General features: G+C 42.0%; 1 protein-coding gene across 10 annotated transcripts in view; it reads right to left on the bottom strand.

Annotated features, from left to right (window-relative positions):
- The window catches only part of BANP (BTG3 associated nuclear protein), a 126,403-nt gene that overhangs the window by 55,349 nt on the left and 54,800 nt on the right, over window positions 1-16,254 (bottom strand). For 5 of the 10 annotated variants that reach the window (XR_008207602.1, XM_052686254.1, XM_052686259.1 and 2 more), the window contains 3 exons: window positions 8,536-8,666; window positions 5,010-5,081; window positions 3,196-3,240 (listed from right to left, as the gene is read on the bottom strand). Coding sequence is in view for 8 of the 10 variants with exons in the window: in XM_052686254.1 (XP_052542214.1) it covers window positions 3,196-3,240; window positions 5,010-5,081; window positions 8,536-8,666 (248 nt within the window). In the remaining 2 variants the exon portion in view is untranslated. Of the gene's footprint in view, window positions 1-57; window positions 491-2,715; window positions 3,109-3,195; window positions 3,241-5,009; window positions 5,082-8,535; window positions 8,667-16,254 lie in introns of those variants that run through there. The other 5 variants (XM_052686260.1, XM_052686257.1, XM_052686255.1 and 2 more) reach the window with 3 other exon arrangements.

The raw sequence follows: 16,254 nt of genomic DNA on the forward strand, positions 1-16,254 counted from the left end.
AGTCAGGTAATCAGAGGAAAGAGACAGATTAGAAATCTCCTAGTAATTCACAAGTACCAAATGCCCAGAAACTCCCGCTGCTCCGAGGCTTCAAGTGTTAGTTAATATGAAGTCTAATTATTTTTGCAGTTTGGTATTTTTATTAAACATGCATTGAAATATGAAACCTTCAGCTAATAGAACACATGTGTAGGTAGAGAGAGTTCTTTTTGGAATGATTTCATTAGTTCCATGAACAACGATGCCAGAAAAACAAGATCTAAATTCAGTGCAACTACCAGGACAGACAATTCAGAAGTGGGTGGAAAAATAAAGAAAGAAAAAGAAAAGAAATCAACAACTGCAGCATTCTACAGAGAAGCTGCTGTTTACTGCCAGCATCATGAGCCTTAAAACATATCCGTCACCTTGGAAGCTTTACTGATAAAATTTCATGGTAGATTTATGCCATTTTCCCCCGTCGTTCAGATGAATGATCCCATGCTTCGCCCTGAACAAGAAGCAGAATGCTTACTAGGAGCTGGGGCTGCACATCAGGAGGCAGGACCAAACCTCATCTCGACAGAGAGGATATTTGGAGCCTGCTAATATGCTGTGGTTTAAGATAAAATGATTTACTAAGATAGAGAAAAGGACAATGACAATGATACAAATCCATATGAACACATATGATGCACAAGCAATTCTCACCACCCCCAACTGATGCCAGAACTTCCCTTTGGCCAGTTCAAGTCAGTCCTCATTGTGTTCCCTCCCTGCTCCCTGGGCCCTTTGCTGACAACAGCCTTGGCTCTGCACAGCACTGCTCAGCAGCTGCTACAAACACCAGCATGTTACCAATGCTGCTCTTCTCCTAGAACCAAAACACAGCATCACACCTGAAGGAAACAATTCCATCCCAGCTGAAACTAAGATGTAAGGTTACAATAACACGTGGGAAACAGGAGAACAAGAAGCATTTTCAAAGGGAAAGTAAGCAGTCAAGCTGAGACCTAGTAAGTAAGCTATTAGTAAGTACCTATGTGTCAGCTGGGCACATTGATATGTGAATGAAGACATCCAAGTGATGCATTATTCACTTCCCTTATTATCCAACTGCTCAGAGTCCCCTGGCAGGCAATGTTCAAGTTCTTAACCAGGACGAAAAAGGCACTCTCCTAAATAGCAATGCACAGGTGGGAAAACCACAGAAGTCCTTTTGATCGCAGGTCATGCACAGCCAATGCGAGCTACTGGATTGTTTTGACTTACATTACTGCTGAGCCGTATCGTATGACAGGTTTTTGTGCTCTTACCCCACTGCCAGTGCCAAGGAAAATGCATTAGTTTCAACTTCCATTCTTAAACCACAAACAGAGTTGAGTTTAACTCATTTTCCTTCGCAGTTTTTATGAGCTAATAGCTCCAGAACTGGTCACTTAGCGCAGCTCAGCTGATGAGCAGGAGCCAGCTCAGCTGCTGCAGGAATCATGTGAGTGCTGCTCATCCACCCCGGGGCAAAAGCAGCCCGCATGGCCTCAGCTGCTGCCGAAGGTTTTGATGTTGAGTGAAGAAAGGAGATAAAATGCCATAAACAGTTGCTTGCTGCTTGTTTTTGCTCTGCTGGAACACAGCTAAGCAGTGAGTGCTTTTGGGGGACCTGGGTGCTAGATTTGTTTCATGCATACACAGCCATCAGAACCAAACTATCCCCATGAATATCTACACTGCTTGATAGCCCAGGTGTCTTTACACAGACAACCTACTAACATACTGTATACACACACACACATAAGCACACAGCAAGTGCTTTCAGAATGCCATTTTCCAGCACTGTGTGTCCTAATACAACTGGCCAGATGAGCATTTGTGCTTTGGAAGTCTTTTTGCTCCATAAGCATCTTAGCACGAGGCAGAGCTGAGTGCTACTGCTGTATGGAAGGACATGCCTGCCCCTGCCTGGCATGGAGGACAGGGTCAGGAAGATGTTCAGCATTCAAGCACATCCCTTCGTACAGCACGAATTTGCAATGACGATTTAGACTACATTCTTTGGCTCTACTTAAGATGCCATCTGTGGCACACTGAGAATGCACTGCAGGGGAACAATAACGGTACTCAGCTACAATTGACAAAATTCAAGTTAATTCATACAGGCTGCTATCAAAGAGACATCAAACCACCCAGCATTAACCTTTTCAGAAGGTGCAATTTTGATATCAATACGTTGCCAGGAAGGAAAAGATATTGCTATGTTCTAAAACAAAAGTTATCACACGTACCCAAAATATCACCTTGCCCAGTCTTGCTTCTCAAAAAGTATTTTTGATTGAAGTCCCAGTAACAAATATTTAAAGCTTTGGGCTTTTTTAATCTCTATGTTTCTTATTGCTTCTTTACTGCATACAGTCAAAAGCTCCGAGTGCTCGTGGCCTGTGGGTTTGTGAGCACTGCAGCCCAGGGCAGAGCTGAAACTCCAACCAAATATCTCAGCTTATTAATATTGAACACGAACAGCAAAGACTCACAACAGTTTTTTGTTTTGTTTTTTTTAAACTCAAGTGGTCCACCTAGAAAGCTCCATACAGGAATATCGTTGTGAACACAGTAATAGAATTCAGCATTGAGCAGAGTGTGCCTGAGATCATACGTTAACAACACTGCCAACTAACGTGGACATTCTGCTCATTTAAACACTTACTGACTCATCACTCATAGCAAAAACTCTTTCCTTACCTCATGTATGCACATGCACCCAATAAAACCATCTTATCAGAAAGAACAAAAGCAGATGTGAAAGATCTGTTTCTCCCAAAACAGCCATATAATGAAAAAATAGCTGCCTAAAACTCAGCAATAAACGTTCGTCAGTTTGCACAGCCTGCAGCCCACATCTGGCCCCAGTGACAGTTGATAACATGGAAAAGAACATACTGTACACCAAATAATCAATCCAGTTAGTAAACATTGGAGTGAAGAGGCCAAAGAAAGTAGAAAACACAGGGATAAAGCCTATGGCAGGAGGAATGGTATAAGTTCGGTCACATGCTTCAAGCCCACAGACAAAACACTTAAATTTATGTTTTCACACTGTTGCTTGCTTAAACAAAGCCCAGAACAGGTTTTGCTCTGTAAAACACTCATAACATGAAATCATTCCAACTGCAATACCAATCATAAAGCAGGAAGGTGCTCAGAGCTCAGCTCGGTTCCTACCTGCCCATCCTGCCCAACGTGCACTTGATGTATCTGCAGGTTTCCCTGTAAGACAAAAAGCATTGACAATTAACAAGCTGTGAATCCAGAAAACTGCTCACTCATGAAAAAAGCCCGTTTCTCATCTCATTATCAAACCACTTCAATATTAAGGATATCTACTAATTGAGGAAACATTTCTGAGGGCTATCTTGGCAATTCAGATACGCTTCAATGCTCAGTGCTTTAACCACAGAGGATCAACAGACTTCTGTTATAAAAAAAGCAAGGAGGGCTTTCAGCACCAGCAAGTTTCCCTAGGATTGTTCTTTTTCCATATTCACATGTAAGTGCCAATGTAAGTCAAAGCCTTACTGAACTAGAATCAGTTCTGCAAGACTTATCAGCACAGGACGCTGCCAGAAAGTCACTGTCTGTGCTAACAGGTTTTTGCTTCACCAATATTTGATGCTGAAGGCCAGCATGGTTCTGTTATAGGAACTGCAGCCATTGCAACAAACCAAATAACATCAAGTGCTTCAAAGGGATCTGCAGCCACAAAGTCTAAAAGTGAAAGAAGAATGGTAACAAAGGGAAGCTTTCACCCATATGCTCAGGGATGCCCTGTTAAATGCACAAGGACAAAGCGAAAACCCGCTGCCCTAACACCAAGAAGGACATTGCTTTCAGGAAAACAAATTAGTTCCTTGATTTGCATATTTTCTACATTTTCTTTTACTGGCAACACTTCCTCTTCTCTTCTTTTTTTTGCTTTTTTGAAGCTGCATACGTTGCAATAAACTTAAAACCAGATGTCTGCATCTGTCACAGAGCAACATAACCCTTCACTCTCTCACACCCAACAGCTCCCAACCCATGGATGCAGGCATTTAAACCCCAGCATCGATTATAACTGGACACAATGAATGGCTTTTTACTTTTCCAGCAGCTTTTACACCAATGGTGCACACTCCAGAACTGTCCCAAACTCACTGCAGCACATTCTGATCCTTCCTTGCTGCTCCCTCGGTCTAAAGAGCTTTATCAGGAACACTGCCTTTAACTGTAATATTTATATAGTATTTATCATAATATCTACCTTTCAATACCTCCCTGTGTCATCAGTATTCCTCTATACCAACAGTGGTTTAAAGAATTTTTATTTGGATGCTTTGGAAATGGATTCAACTAACCCACAAAAAGATATGGCTATGAGGAAATCATATACAGTAAATACTGCAGTCAGTATTTACTCTTAACTTTATTTTGCTATTGCTTCCTCACGTAAACAAAGTCTGAGAGCAGAAGAAATAAGACAGCAGCCCCTGCAGTTATGAGTTTCTAAACGTGCTTAAATAACCAACAGTTTCCCCACTCAGTTGCACGGAGCAGCTGCAGTGGTCCTTTTGCCTGAGTGGAAAACAGAGCTCAAACAGGAGGGCTCAGTACTGGATTTCTCCATTTCCCTTCTATCGTTCCATTTTTATGGAAAGAATTATGAAGTGCAAATAGCGCAGCGCCAGATTGCTCGATGCGTGAGGAAGGTAAATTCACTTCAGTCTGGAATGCATCTTCACGAGATGAAGTCTGACTACTCTCCAGACTCCTGGTGAAGAGTTTACACAATTAAAGACACAGCATTCCCAACACAGCCAGTTTGCACACCTACACAATGCTGCCTCTCCTCAACGAGGATGCAAGCACCCAGCCTAGGTTCCCTATAATGCTCCGAGTACCCAGCTCCATCTCCAACAAAGACCATTTAGCACAGTCATGGACATCTCACACAGGCTCCCACATCAGGGCCCCACGTTGTACCCAAAGCTTTGGCTCACCTCGCTGTCCTGCGTGATTTGGACCTGCTCGCCTTGAGGAACCTGGGCTATGTGGAGATGGCCCTGCGGGATCCACAACAAAAGAAAACACCAGGAAGCATCAGAAGGAAACCAAAACTAGAGCAAGAAACTACTTGTTTGGATTGAATGCAGTTAAAACATTCACAGTCGTAGGTGGAAGAAAAAGACTTCTCCAATGGAAAACGTTTAAGATTGCTTTAACTCAAGGTGTACCCATATTTTGCCATCTTTCAGTCATTCCTTTTCACATCAGAGAAAAAGAAAATGGGCATAATAATAATAATAATAATAAAAAGCACATTCATATAGTACATTTCTCTATAAAGGAAGAACCTGCAATTGTGACTGATACATGGGACTAACAGGAGTTGGTAGAGAGGCATTAGCTCTCCCAAACCGATGAGTTCAAAATAAGAAACCCATTTAAAGGCCTTGGAAACTCAGTTCTTCAAAGAGCTACGACAAAACTACTCACAGATTGTCTCTAAAAGGTTATTTTAAAATCACATGCATTTTGTCATTAGCCAAGTTACGGCGAGGCACGCTGCCATGCTAACAGCGACCTCTCAAGCTGCTATAAACTGGCATAAGGTTAGCAATTCCAATGCAGCTACACTGGCTTGTATTAGCTGAGAATCTGCCCTAGGGGCTTTAATAAGGTTAATGCTCAGCGTGGCTGGCCACACCACCCCTGCAGAATGGCATCATGCCTATCATTTGATTGAAACGTGGTTAAGAGGCTGGAAGGAATTCCTTGTGCATCCTCACCAGCCCAGAGAGGTCTTTGCCCCCGTGATTTACCTGGAGGGAGATTGGATTCTAAATAACCTACTTGGGAGTTTATAAGGCTTTGTGTTCATTTTAATATGCCTGCATGAGACAGAGATTAAAGATAATCATTTGGAATTCTGTCAAAGGCTCTTCTTATTTTATAACACAAGAACAATTGCATGTGATTTTCAAAGAAACACAGATCCCTCTATTTCAAACAGTTTCATTTCCTTTGGAAGGAAACCATCTATTTATAGGGAGAAAAAACATACTGAAAGTATCACTCTGACAATAGAGACTGTATATAAAATTAGAGCACAGCCCAGTCCACGTCGAGATTAGAATCAGTTTCCCTCCTTAACACTGAGCTCTCAGGGCTCCCAGGGAAAAGCAAGGAACATTTAAAAGATCCATTTACAGCATTTTCAAACAAGCAATCCTTTCTGCCTGGGGACGGGGGGAGGAAGGGGGAAGAAGGTGACTTTATTTGCCTTTGTATCTCATAGCATTCCAAAACAAAACTGCTCACTCATCTTCTGCAGATACAGAGCTGGCCTTCAAGGACAGCCTCTGTAGTTTGTTTGTGAATTCCACCAAAACCTTTCTGAATCTTAACTCTTAAAGCTTACATTCAGGAAATCCCCAGCATTCAGTTCAACACTGATTTGCTTTACATCCACACAGTATAAATGACTACTGTGATAGTAATGACTCTCAGCCTCACGCGCTTCATTCCTTAGAATTAAAAAAGCAACACCATCTTCATCTGCTTCATATCCCTCCCTACATGCCAGGCAAATTATGACCACGTTTCAATTGTGGGTATTAGCTGATTTTTCTCCCAGATTGCACAACAATTACTTAAAAGATGATTGGCAGATCCAGATAGTTTTTTAATGAGGTAAACTTTCATTACTCAGATCCACAAACGTAACTATTTTGTCCATTGCATCCCTGTATTTCATGTCATTCTCCTACTTTGCCTTTCGAGACTTTAAAGTACTCTTTAACAATCAACTGACATAAAAAGCAAGCAAGGTGTGTTCCTTAAAGCATACAGGGAAAAACCAAGAGACAAAGAACCTTACCATGTTATCTTGTGAGCTTATGACCAAAGCGAGATGAAAGTTCCTCTGTCTGCCACCTCTCTCACTTGAGTATTGACAGAAGTATTGGCCAAAGGCACCTCATTATCCTACCCAAACTCTTCTCTGCAGTGGCACTGACCAAAACCCTTGCAACGGGCAGACCAGTGGGTATTATGGGCTGCCATGCTGCTCAGTAGCTCTTAAGATTCCTGCAGCCTGGTTTCTATGGACAGAGGGTTTACATCATCGCACAGGTCTGTACACATCTCTGCCGTTCAGTCCTGCTCTGCACTTGTACACTGCCCACAGGCCCACACTCAAGGCTTCTGGGTACCTCAAAATCATGAACACAGCCAGTGAAAAAGCCATAGAAAAAGGTTTACGCCTTATATGAGAGTGCATAAAAGCTGCAAAACCCAAAGTTTCTGAAAGCTAATGGCAGGTGGACTGCATGCATTGCATCCTCAGGTTTCTACAGCGCAGTGGACATGCAGATGTAATTTACTACTTCTGAATGTTGCACATCAGAAACCACATGTGTGAGAAACACTGCACCATCCATCTTTTCACTGTTTTCTTCCTTTCTTACATATAATTTAAAGAAAAAAATGATTGTTGCAGTTAAACCGTGGCACACAGGAGCTGAACTAAGGTATGTTTGGTCAGAATACACAAATCTTGTCTTAAAAAAAAAAATCATTGTCTGAGCTTTGATAGCTGTCTTGCGGTCAAAAAATGTCAATATTTATAACTTCTGCTTATATACATGTATCTAAATGAATACATATGTAACAGTTCGGCCAACAGATGTTCAAAAATGCCTGAGAATGCAGTCATACTTGAAAATAAATGAAGCTATGATTCTGTGAATCACATAAATGCATTTTTGTTACGAAAGTCATAGTTAGAACTGTTACTTTAGGGTGAATGGTACAGGCTGTAAGACTGCTGTTAGTATTATGGGAACAAATGCAAGCAAAGGGCCGGGAAGATACTTGACTTCTCAATTCTAGATAGAATCACAGAATGGCCTGGGCTGCAAAGGAGCACAGTGCTCATCTAGCTCCAACCCCCTGCTGTGTGCAGGTCACCAACCAGGCTGCCCAGAGCCACATCCAGCCTGGCCTTGAATGCCTGCAGGGATGGGGCATCCACAGCCTCCTTGGGCAACCTGTGCCAGTGCCTCACCACCCTCTGGCTGAAAACCTTCCTCCTAATACCCAACCTAAACCTCCCGTGTCTCAGTTTAAAACCATTCCCCTTGTCCCATCACCATCCACCCTCACAAACAGCTGTTCCCCCTCCTGTTTATTCTCTCCCTTCAAGTACAGGAAGGCCGCAATCAGGTCTCCCCAGAACCTTCTCTTTTCCAAGCTAAATAAGCCCAGTTCCCTCAACCTTTCTTCATAGGAGATACAGAAATGAATGCATATTTATCTGCAGTGATTTTGCGAGCAAGTCCTGCATGGATTGGATATTCTTGCCAATAACTCTTTACATAAGCCTTCAATGTTTATTTTCTGAAAGTCACGCTTACTAAATGACAATGAGTCATTAGGAACCATAAGAAAAATTAAATTTCAGTTGAAGCAAAGTTTATATTAACGTGGATTGTCTAAACAAGTTAGAAAAGGCTGAATACATACTACTTGGACTTGTCCATCTTCTCCTATTTGGTGGATCTGAACCTGCTGGGCGTTGGCCAGTGCGTAGTGCAGTGCCTGTGGTTGGTTCTGCTGGATCTCATTTGAAGCTGACACTGAGCTCTGAGGACCCTCTGAAAGAGACACAAATCTACCTTTGTTACATCTGTGTATCTCACGCCAGCAGCCGTGCAACAAAGCATTCTTAAAAACAGAGGAATACAAGGAAGCAGACGCAGATCATTTCCACGTTAATGTTTTTACGCACATCGTTGCTCGTTTGCTACAAATTTCAATGGAGCCCCAAACGCTGTTTTGCCTCTGTGAAAGCATACATTTAAAAAGCATCTTTTGAATCTAGATTGAGAGATCTGCAAAGGTCAAATGACAGGCAAAGCACACAGACTTGCTATGCAGCTGAACACTACAGGACCCGGTTGGTTCCTTCTGCTCGCTGTGACAGCCACCAGGAAACTCAGCAGTAGATTTTACCTGACTAACCTGCATTACAAGCTGACAGACATTCATTTTCTTGGTTTTCCACCTTCATGGAAAAGATCCTCAAACATAAGAGGCAAGTAAATGAACTAGAATTAGATCATAATACACAACCACTCAAATACCATCATTCCTTGAAACCTGAAGTTTTTATGCATGTGGTGGTCAATAATAACACAATAATGTTAATAATTCCATACCAGAAGGGTGTAATGGAATACAAGGGAGCAGAGGCAATCTGAGAGAAGACATCACTACAGGGAAATGGCACCAGACAGTGCATCTCCATTGGAAAGGTCTCCATGTTGCAGAGATGAATAAGATTCTGCACGAGTCCCAGCTTCTTTTCCTTTCTCCCTACATCTGAGACGACTATGAGAACAGCACTGTCATAACAGGCTCTTAAAATAATGTATTTGAAGACAGGCTTTTCTATATACAGTGCTTCTACAATCAGTTTAATGGTTTTCTTTTGCTATGCTACAAAAATATTATCAGACAAAATCTTTGAAGCAGCAAGTTTGTTTTACAACATCTTTTCCAGAGTATTTATTGCTCTCACAACGACTTTTACGCTACATGAGAACATAAAACACATTAACATTTAACACACAGTAGCATTCATGCTATAAGGCTTTCAAACCCTTCAAGTGGAGGAAGCCGTAATAAAAATATTTAAGAAGTGCTGTCACTCTACTTCTGCTGTAGATAATTTTCTTACAAGATGTTATGAATTGTTTAAATAAAGGCTGGCAGGGCCTCATCCTGCTCAGAGATGGCTGATGCAGTGTGTTTTTAAGCACAACCAATGTAACAGGAAGCTGGTTTCCTTAAGTTTTTCATACTTCTCCTTAATAGCCCAAGATTAGCCTGAGAACAGAATGCTGCTTTCACAAGACTGAGCTTTATACAATCATACAAAAATTTTAATGGAAATGTCCTTTAATAAAATCATCCATTTGGTGTCCTTCTTTCATCGTGCCTGCAAATGTTTGTGGAAGAAGACAATTTTGAGCCTAAGTCAGAACATGGGGATTGGAAACGAATTCAATGCCACCAAGCTTGTATTTACTTCTTTGCTGAAAAGTTCAGTTGTTTAATAACCAAACAGCTGTAATTATGTCAACAATCCGCAAATGTGTAACTACAACCAGAACACTAATGGAATAGCTCAGTAAACACAAGTACATGGCTTTGGTACCCATTGGATACCTTGCATTTGATTAGCAGGTAACACCCCAAAATGCATCGCTTCTTAAATGCAGCCCTCTTGGTCACTGTGCAATTCCAGAACCTCCCACAGTGCTGTACAGCACTCAGGACCAGGTTAACCAATTCTGTTTGTGGTTTGAGAAACGTCAGTGGCAGCCAAATAGAAGTGCCACGGCCTGCTGCCATGTTATGACACCTGCTCATGCTTTCCATGGTCAGTGGCTTCATCGTCCACTTCAAGTGCTGATTCTGTCCTCCCACTGCCCTGCTGCAAAGCTCAACAGCTGAGTTACAGCCCAACATCGACACAGACGTCCAAATACATGAGCCTTCATTTAGGTAAGCATCCATGTACCTATGTATCTTCATATCTACACACTGTACACACACAAGTGTCAAGTACCAATATATTATATGGAAAAAGTCATTTTCAACTTTATAAACCATCTTTTGCTCACAGATGCCAGAAGTTAAGCTGTTCAGAAGAGAACAGAAGATAAGGACTGAATGCCATCCTGCTGCATATGTCTTCCACGGCCCATGAATAGTTTTCATGTTGACTTCACTACAACAACCACAGTTGGCTCAATTTTATTTGTTTTGTGATTTCTTTCCCCTTTTTTCCTCTTTGAGAATAAAGAAGAGGATTGAAATGTGTCTAATAACAAAACAGCCTTTATAATCACCACTTCTCTCCAAATATCTGACCAGACAAAAGCAATATTTATCCATTTTAAACATCCCCCATTAAAAACAAACACAAACATGAATAGCACACAGCTTGAATAGAGGATGTGTCAACAGTTATAAATCACCATCATGTAAACTATCTGGCTTTGCATGTACAACTTTGATATGTTAGAGAATCCCTGGCACAGAGAAGCCATACAGCTGAACTCGTGCTGTGCAACGCTTGGACATCAGCTGAGCAGCACACAGCACTGCTACTGAGCACGTTCCTATGGCAATCCCAAAGCACCCTCATGGAGATGAGCTTGGAGCCACCCAGAGAACAGCACTGCTGCCCTGACCATTCCACAGCTGCTTATGCTGTGATACAGGAGGAAAAAAAGAAATTGAAGTACTCCTTCTTCCCTTCAGCATTTCTTTCTTCCTATTCTCCCTGGACTTTGTATTTATCAGTTGAGCATGCGTTCTCATTTTGGAAGGAAATGGAGGAGGTTTGGATTCTGCAGTCGATGGGATTTCAGCTAAGTCCCCTCACTTGTATGCTGCCATTCCAAAGTGCTTTGCTTCCCTGTAGGCTCCACATTTCTGCTTACAGCCTAGGATGCGTTTTCTCATCTCCTTGATATGTAGTTCTAGCAAGGAAAGGTTAATGGGCAGATGAAGAAAAGCCCTCTTTAAAAACAAGAAAGAAGGGGGGGGCAAAAATACACCATTACCCAGGACTACAACTCTATCTTGTAAACCATTATCTCAACCTGACTCACCCAGTGCTCAACAGCTTCAGTTTTGCAGAACTGCTTTGAAGATTTGGCCACGCCATCTGTTTTCACATGTGACAACTTGGCACAGCTGAGCACTTGAGCCCAAATCTACATGTAAATCCCAAAGTCATGGCCTAACTAATAATTCCAATATGGAAAACTGTGATAACAGCTTTAACAATCTTAAGAGAAATTAAAAGAAAAGGAGAGAAGGCACTCTGCAGTTAATCCTCCTCTCAAGAAACTCATTCCCTCCTCCCTTCCCTCCACAGACTGCTAACGAATTTAACAAGAGCATCTCTCTAAATTATCATGGCAGCCACGTGCACAACTTCTATCAGAAAAAGGGAGAGACAAAAGCACACATTAAGGAGTAGAGCATTGGCTCAAAGATGAGCAACCCACTGCAATTAATGCCTCAAGTCCAACAACAGGCAATGGAAGAGCCAGAAAAAATAAGGAAACAACTTCTGTCTCCATTTAACAATCTGCTACAACTTTATGCAAGCCATAAATCTTGTGGATGCTGTCAAGCCGCTCAGTCAATTAAATGTAGACCAATCTTTATAAGCATCCAAGGGGGTGGAGGACAGAGAAGAGGCGTTCACTGGTATCTCCCTACCAGCTTCCTGATCCTAGTCTGCAGCTCAGTTCCTCTTCAGCTCTTAAAACATGAACAGTACACGACAACGAGTGCCAAAAACCTGTGGGGTCCAGGCAAGGACTGTGGGCTCGGCCTTGTGCTCTCTGCCACATTTCCACTGCTAATTTTTCCTTATCGTGAACAGAACAGAGAGGAAATCTGTTATCATTTTCACACGCACAATGCAAATCAAAGCCACACACCATGAGGATTTCTATGCACAAGAAGCAGAAAAAGCCTACAAGTTTGGATGCGTTCAACAAGTGGAGAAGAATTAAGCTCAAGAACAGCAATTCTTCTTGGATGTAAATATTTCCAAGTTATCTATTACGTGTGCAATAACTCAATGCTCATAAAACCCACCAAACCACAGAGCAGATGAGGTTGGAAGAGACCTCTGCAGATCACCTAATCCAATCCCCCTGCTCAAACCAGGCTTGACCACAGCAGTTTGCTCAGGACTGCAACCAGCTGGAGATGGAATCCCTGCAGCCTCGCTGATGCTGTGGTCAACCACCCGTAAGATCCCTCGAAAGCAGAGCAGCACAAATCAGGTCACAGGCAGGTGAGTTCCAGACTGCTGTGTTTTATTTTATTTTTTAAATGAAGCGAATTAATTGCTTCTAAAAAGCACCTCTGGTAAATCAAGAGCCATAATTCGTAGGAGAGGGAGTGCAGCAGAGCAGGAGCCACGCTGATCTGACACTATGTCAAGAACCAACACAAATACTATTTCCAATGACAGAGCTGAAACCAGGACACACATTGAGCTGTTCAACAATTTTTCACTGCCAAACCAAAAAGGATGAAGCCATTCCACACTTCTCACATAGCAACATTCAAGAAACACTGTGATACACATTGAGTTGCACTCCAGGATCTCTGTGGGTCCCTTCCAGTTCAGGATATTCTATTACTCTGTGATTTAACAAAGGAGAATGGTGCTCCTTTACAACATCTGAAACAAGTGCCAATAACTTTGTGTTGATTTAAACATATACCATTATATGAAGATATAACAGAAAGCCACCTTGCTATTATCAGATCCCAGAGAGAGGTGATGAAAATAATATTACTTCAAGCCAAACAACTGCTTTGGATTTGAGTCTTTTTCTTTTTCTGTTGTACCTTTTCATCCCAACTTTAACATGAACTACAATATACTACAAGTTTGTAGTCAGGAAAACACTGCCAAGCTACGGAAAAAGACTTCATTTGGGGAATGTGGAGTTCATTCATTCACACTCAGGTCCTCAAAATCGTATTTAATCATCACTTAATGATTACAGTTATGATAATTAAATCAACACTTAATGAGAACAGCTCGGCTGCATGGCAGACACTATGCATCTACTCAGAATATTTGTTGATAGCAGTGGAGCATCTTCAAAAAGAAGTGTTTTCTGAATGCTATGGGAACATAAAATCACAATCACAGAATGGCCTGGGCTGAAAAGGAGCACAGTGCTGATCCAGCTCCAACCCCCTGCTGTGTGCAGGTCACCAACCAGCAGCCCAGGCTGCCCAGAGCCACATCCAGCCTGGCCTTGAATGCCTGCAGGGCTGGGGGATCCACAGCCTCCTTGGGCAACCTGTGCCAGTGCCTCCCCACACCTCCAAAGTGAGCCCTAAAGCTTCCTTAGGAAATGGTGACCATTTTGCTATCAATCAGAAGGTGTTATCCCATGGTTATTCCTAATCCTTTTTTAAGCAATACATGGAGGAATGCAAAAAAGCTGCCCATTACATACAAAGGGGCATGGAGCAGGTATTACACAGTGAAACCAATCACAGATATTCCTCTGCAGAGCACACCTAGAAGCTGACCTAACAGCCTTGCTAACAATAGTGGGAAAGACAGGTTCTCAAGTAGCTGCATTCCAGACCATTTGAGGCTCACCTTAACTTGCCCCTTGAAACAAACACTACCATAAAAGCTGTCTGGGTTCATATGTAACACTTTAAAAAGCCATATTTGACAGCTATGTTGTCATAACTGTGAAATACAGACCTCCTTTACTTCAGAGCTGTGAAATATTACTTCTCTTTCCTGCTAACTGGCAGCAGGAATTCTGCTATATCCACTATACAGCATATATAACAAGGAACAGATGCCTGTGAATTATGATGCTGTAATTCCATCGAGGGCTTCCAGAGATGTCAAACCACAAAGACAAAGCCTGAGCAGCTCACGGAGATACCTGAACAGACCAGGATCATTGCAGCAAGGACGGTTACCTTTCTGAACAGCATGTGAATCCTCTTCCTTTCTATCTTCGATTCTTCCCTTCTTCTGACTCAGCCCCTTATCCGTCCCACCATCCTACTTTTCCTCCTACCTCTTCTTCCTTCAGGTGAAATCCCACTCCCACCTGCCTTAAGAATGCAATTAGTTTCCCTGAGGACCACCTGGCCCTGAGAAAAGGGCTGTTTTTCTAACACAGCTTTCACAGTGGGTGTGAATGTAGCGGTGAATTCATCCAACATCTTTACAGCCTCCCAGAAAACGATGCCAGTGACATTCTTAGCAAGAGCAATATTTTAAAGAAATTAACAAAAAACTCAGAATCCATGGAACATTTTCACGTACCATTACCAAAGGCAGATGTTAATGCTATTGCCAGCTCTCTACTTTTGGCTGCACGGCTTATATACAGTCCTGCAAATGACATGTCAGGATGCCTCGACTGACCTTCACCATACTTCAGACCATATTTTGGGTCTCCATCATTTTTAGGAGCATACTTCAGACTTGCAGCCGCCTCTTTGCTACCCAGAAGAGCTGAGACGTGCTGTACAGTGGAGCCCCAGGATGCACAGAGCACTGGGGAAATACAGGAGATGGGAGGACCAGCTCAAATCCCAGGAGTTACCCCAGGTGCATTTTGTGCCCAAGGAACAAGATAACGCTGAGTGGTGTTTGTGGAACTGGGATAGGGCTAAAAGAAAACACCTGGAGGTTTCAGCTTAATGAAAGAAACAACCCACAACATATTACTTTATGGCTTTCTGAAGTTAAGAACTCCCTGAATCTGTGCTTATACGTCTCTCCAAAGCTCCCAACCAGGAGATTAAAGATAATATTTTTTAACAATAAATCTCAATGACAGACAAAGTGTATGGCCTAATGAGCAGAGGCCTGTAACAACCCCTCACTACTGCATTTTTACTCTAAGGAGACTGAAAATAAAAATCCCATCAACATATATATATACAGCTTATGGTTATCATTAAGTTGATTAGTTGTTTTAATTTGAAAATTTTGGATTTGATTCCCAGTTCCAGCACATAAAATTTTCCATTGAAAGCAGATTTTGGCTTTCTTTGCATGAGATACAGTGGTTAGTGTTAACATGCAACCAAAAATTTTATGCAGGCAAATAAACTTGCTTCCTTTTCTTTGGGCTCACTTCCAAAGCACTGGTTTTAATATACGATGTACAAATGTCCCATAACACTGCTTTATATTAAAAGCATGAGCCAGAAACGTCCTATGAGAACACTTCTTAGCTCGGTATTTTTCATTTGTTATTATTATTCATGCCTACACACCTATGTGGAAACACAGAATCGGCTGCAACATATTTAATTTCTACAGAGGAAAATACTTTATAAGCAAAATTTAGCACGTCCCACTAAATGGTGTGAACACACGGAGGAAGGTTTATTCATTTGACTCCACTCATGAACGTCAGTTGCAGATGAAATGCCTTTACTTACAGTCCATCACAGCAAGTTACCCGTGTGATGCTGCACACCGTGAACTGGTTCAGTTAGCACACAGGATGGACGTTCCCAACCATACCAGTAAAGTTCAGAGAACACACAAATCACCAAAGGCAACTCTCTCATGGAATGGGAGGTGCTACGCTTTCTTTCCTGACAAGTCCATATTTTACAACTTCTTTAGAGACAGTT

The sequence above is a fragment of the Tympanuchus pallidicinctus genome, unplaced genomic scaffold (assembly GCF_026119805.1).
Source record: "Tympanuchus pallidicinctus isolate F22 unplaced genomic scaffold, pur_lepc_1.0 scaffold22, whole genome shotgun sequence".
Taxonomy (NCBI): domain Eukaryota; kingdom Metazoa; phylum Chordata; class Aves; order Galliformes; family Phasianidae; genus Tympanuchus; species Tympanuchus pallidicinctus.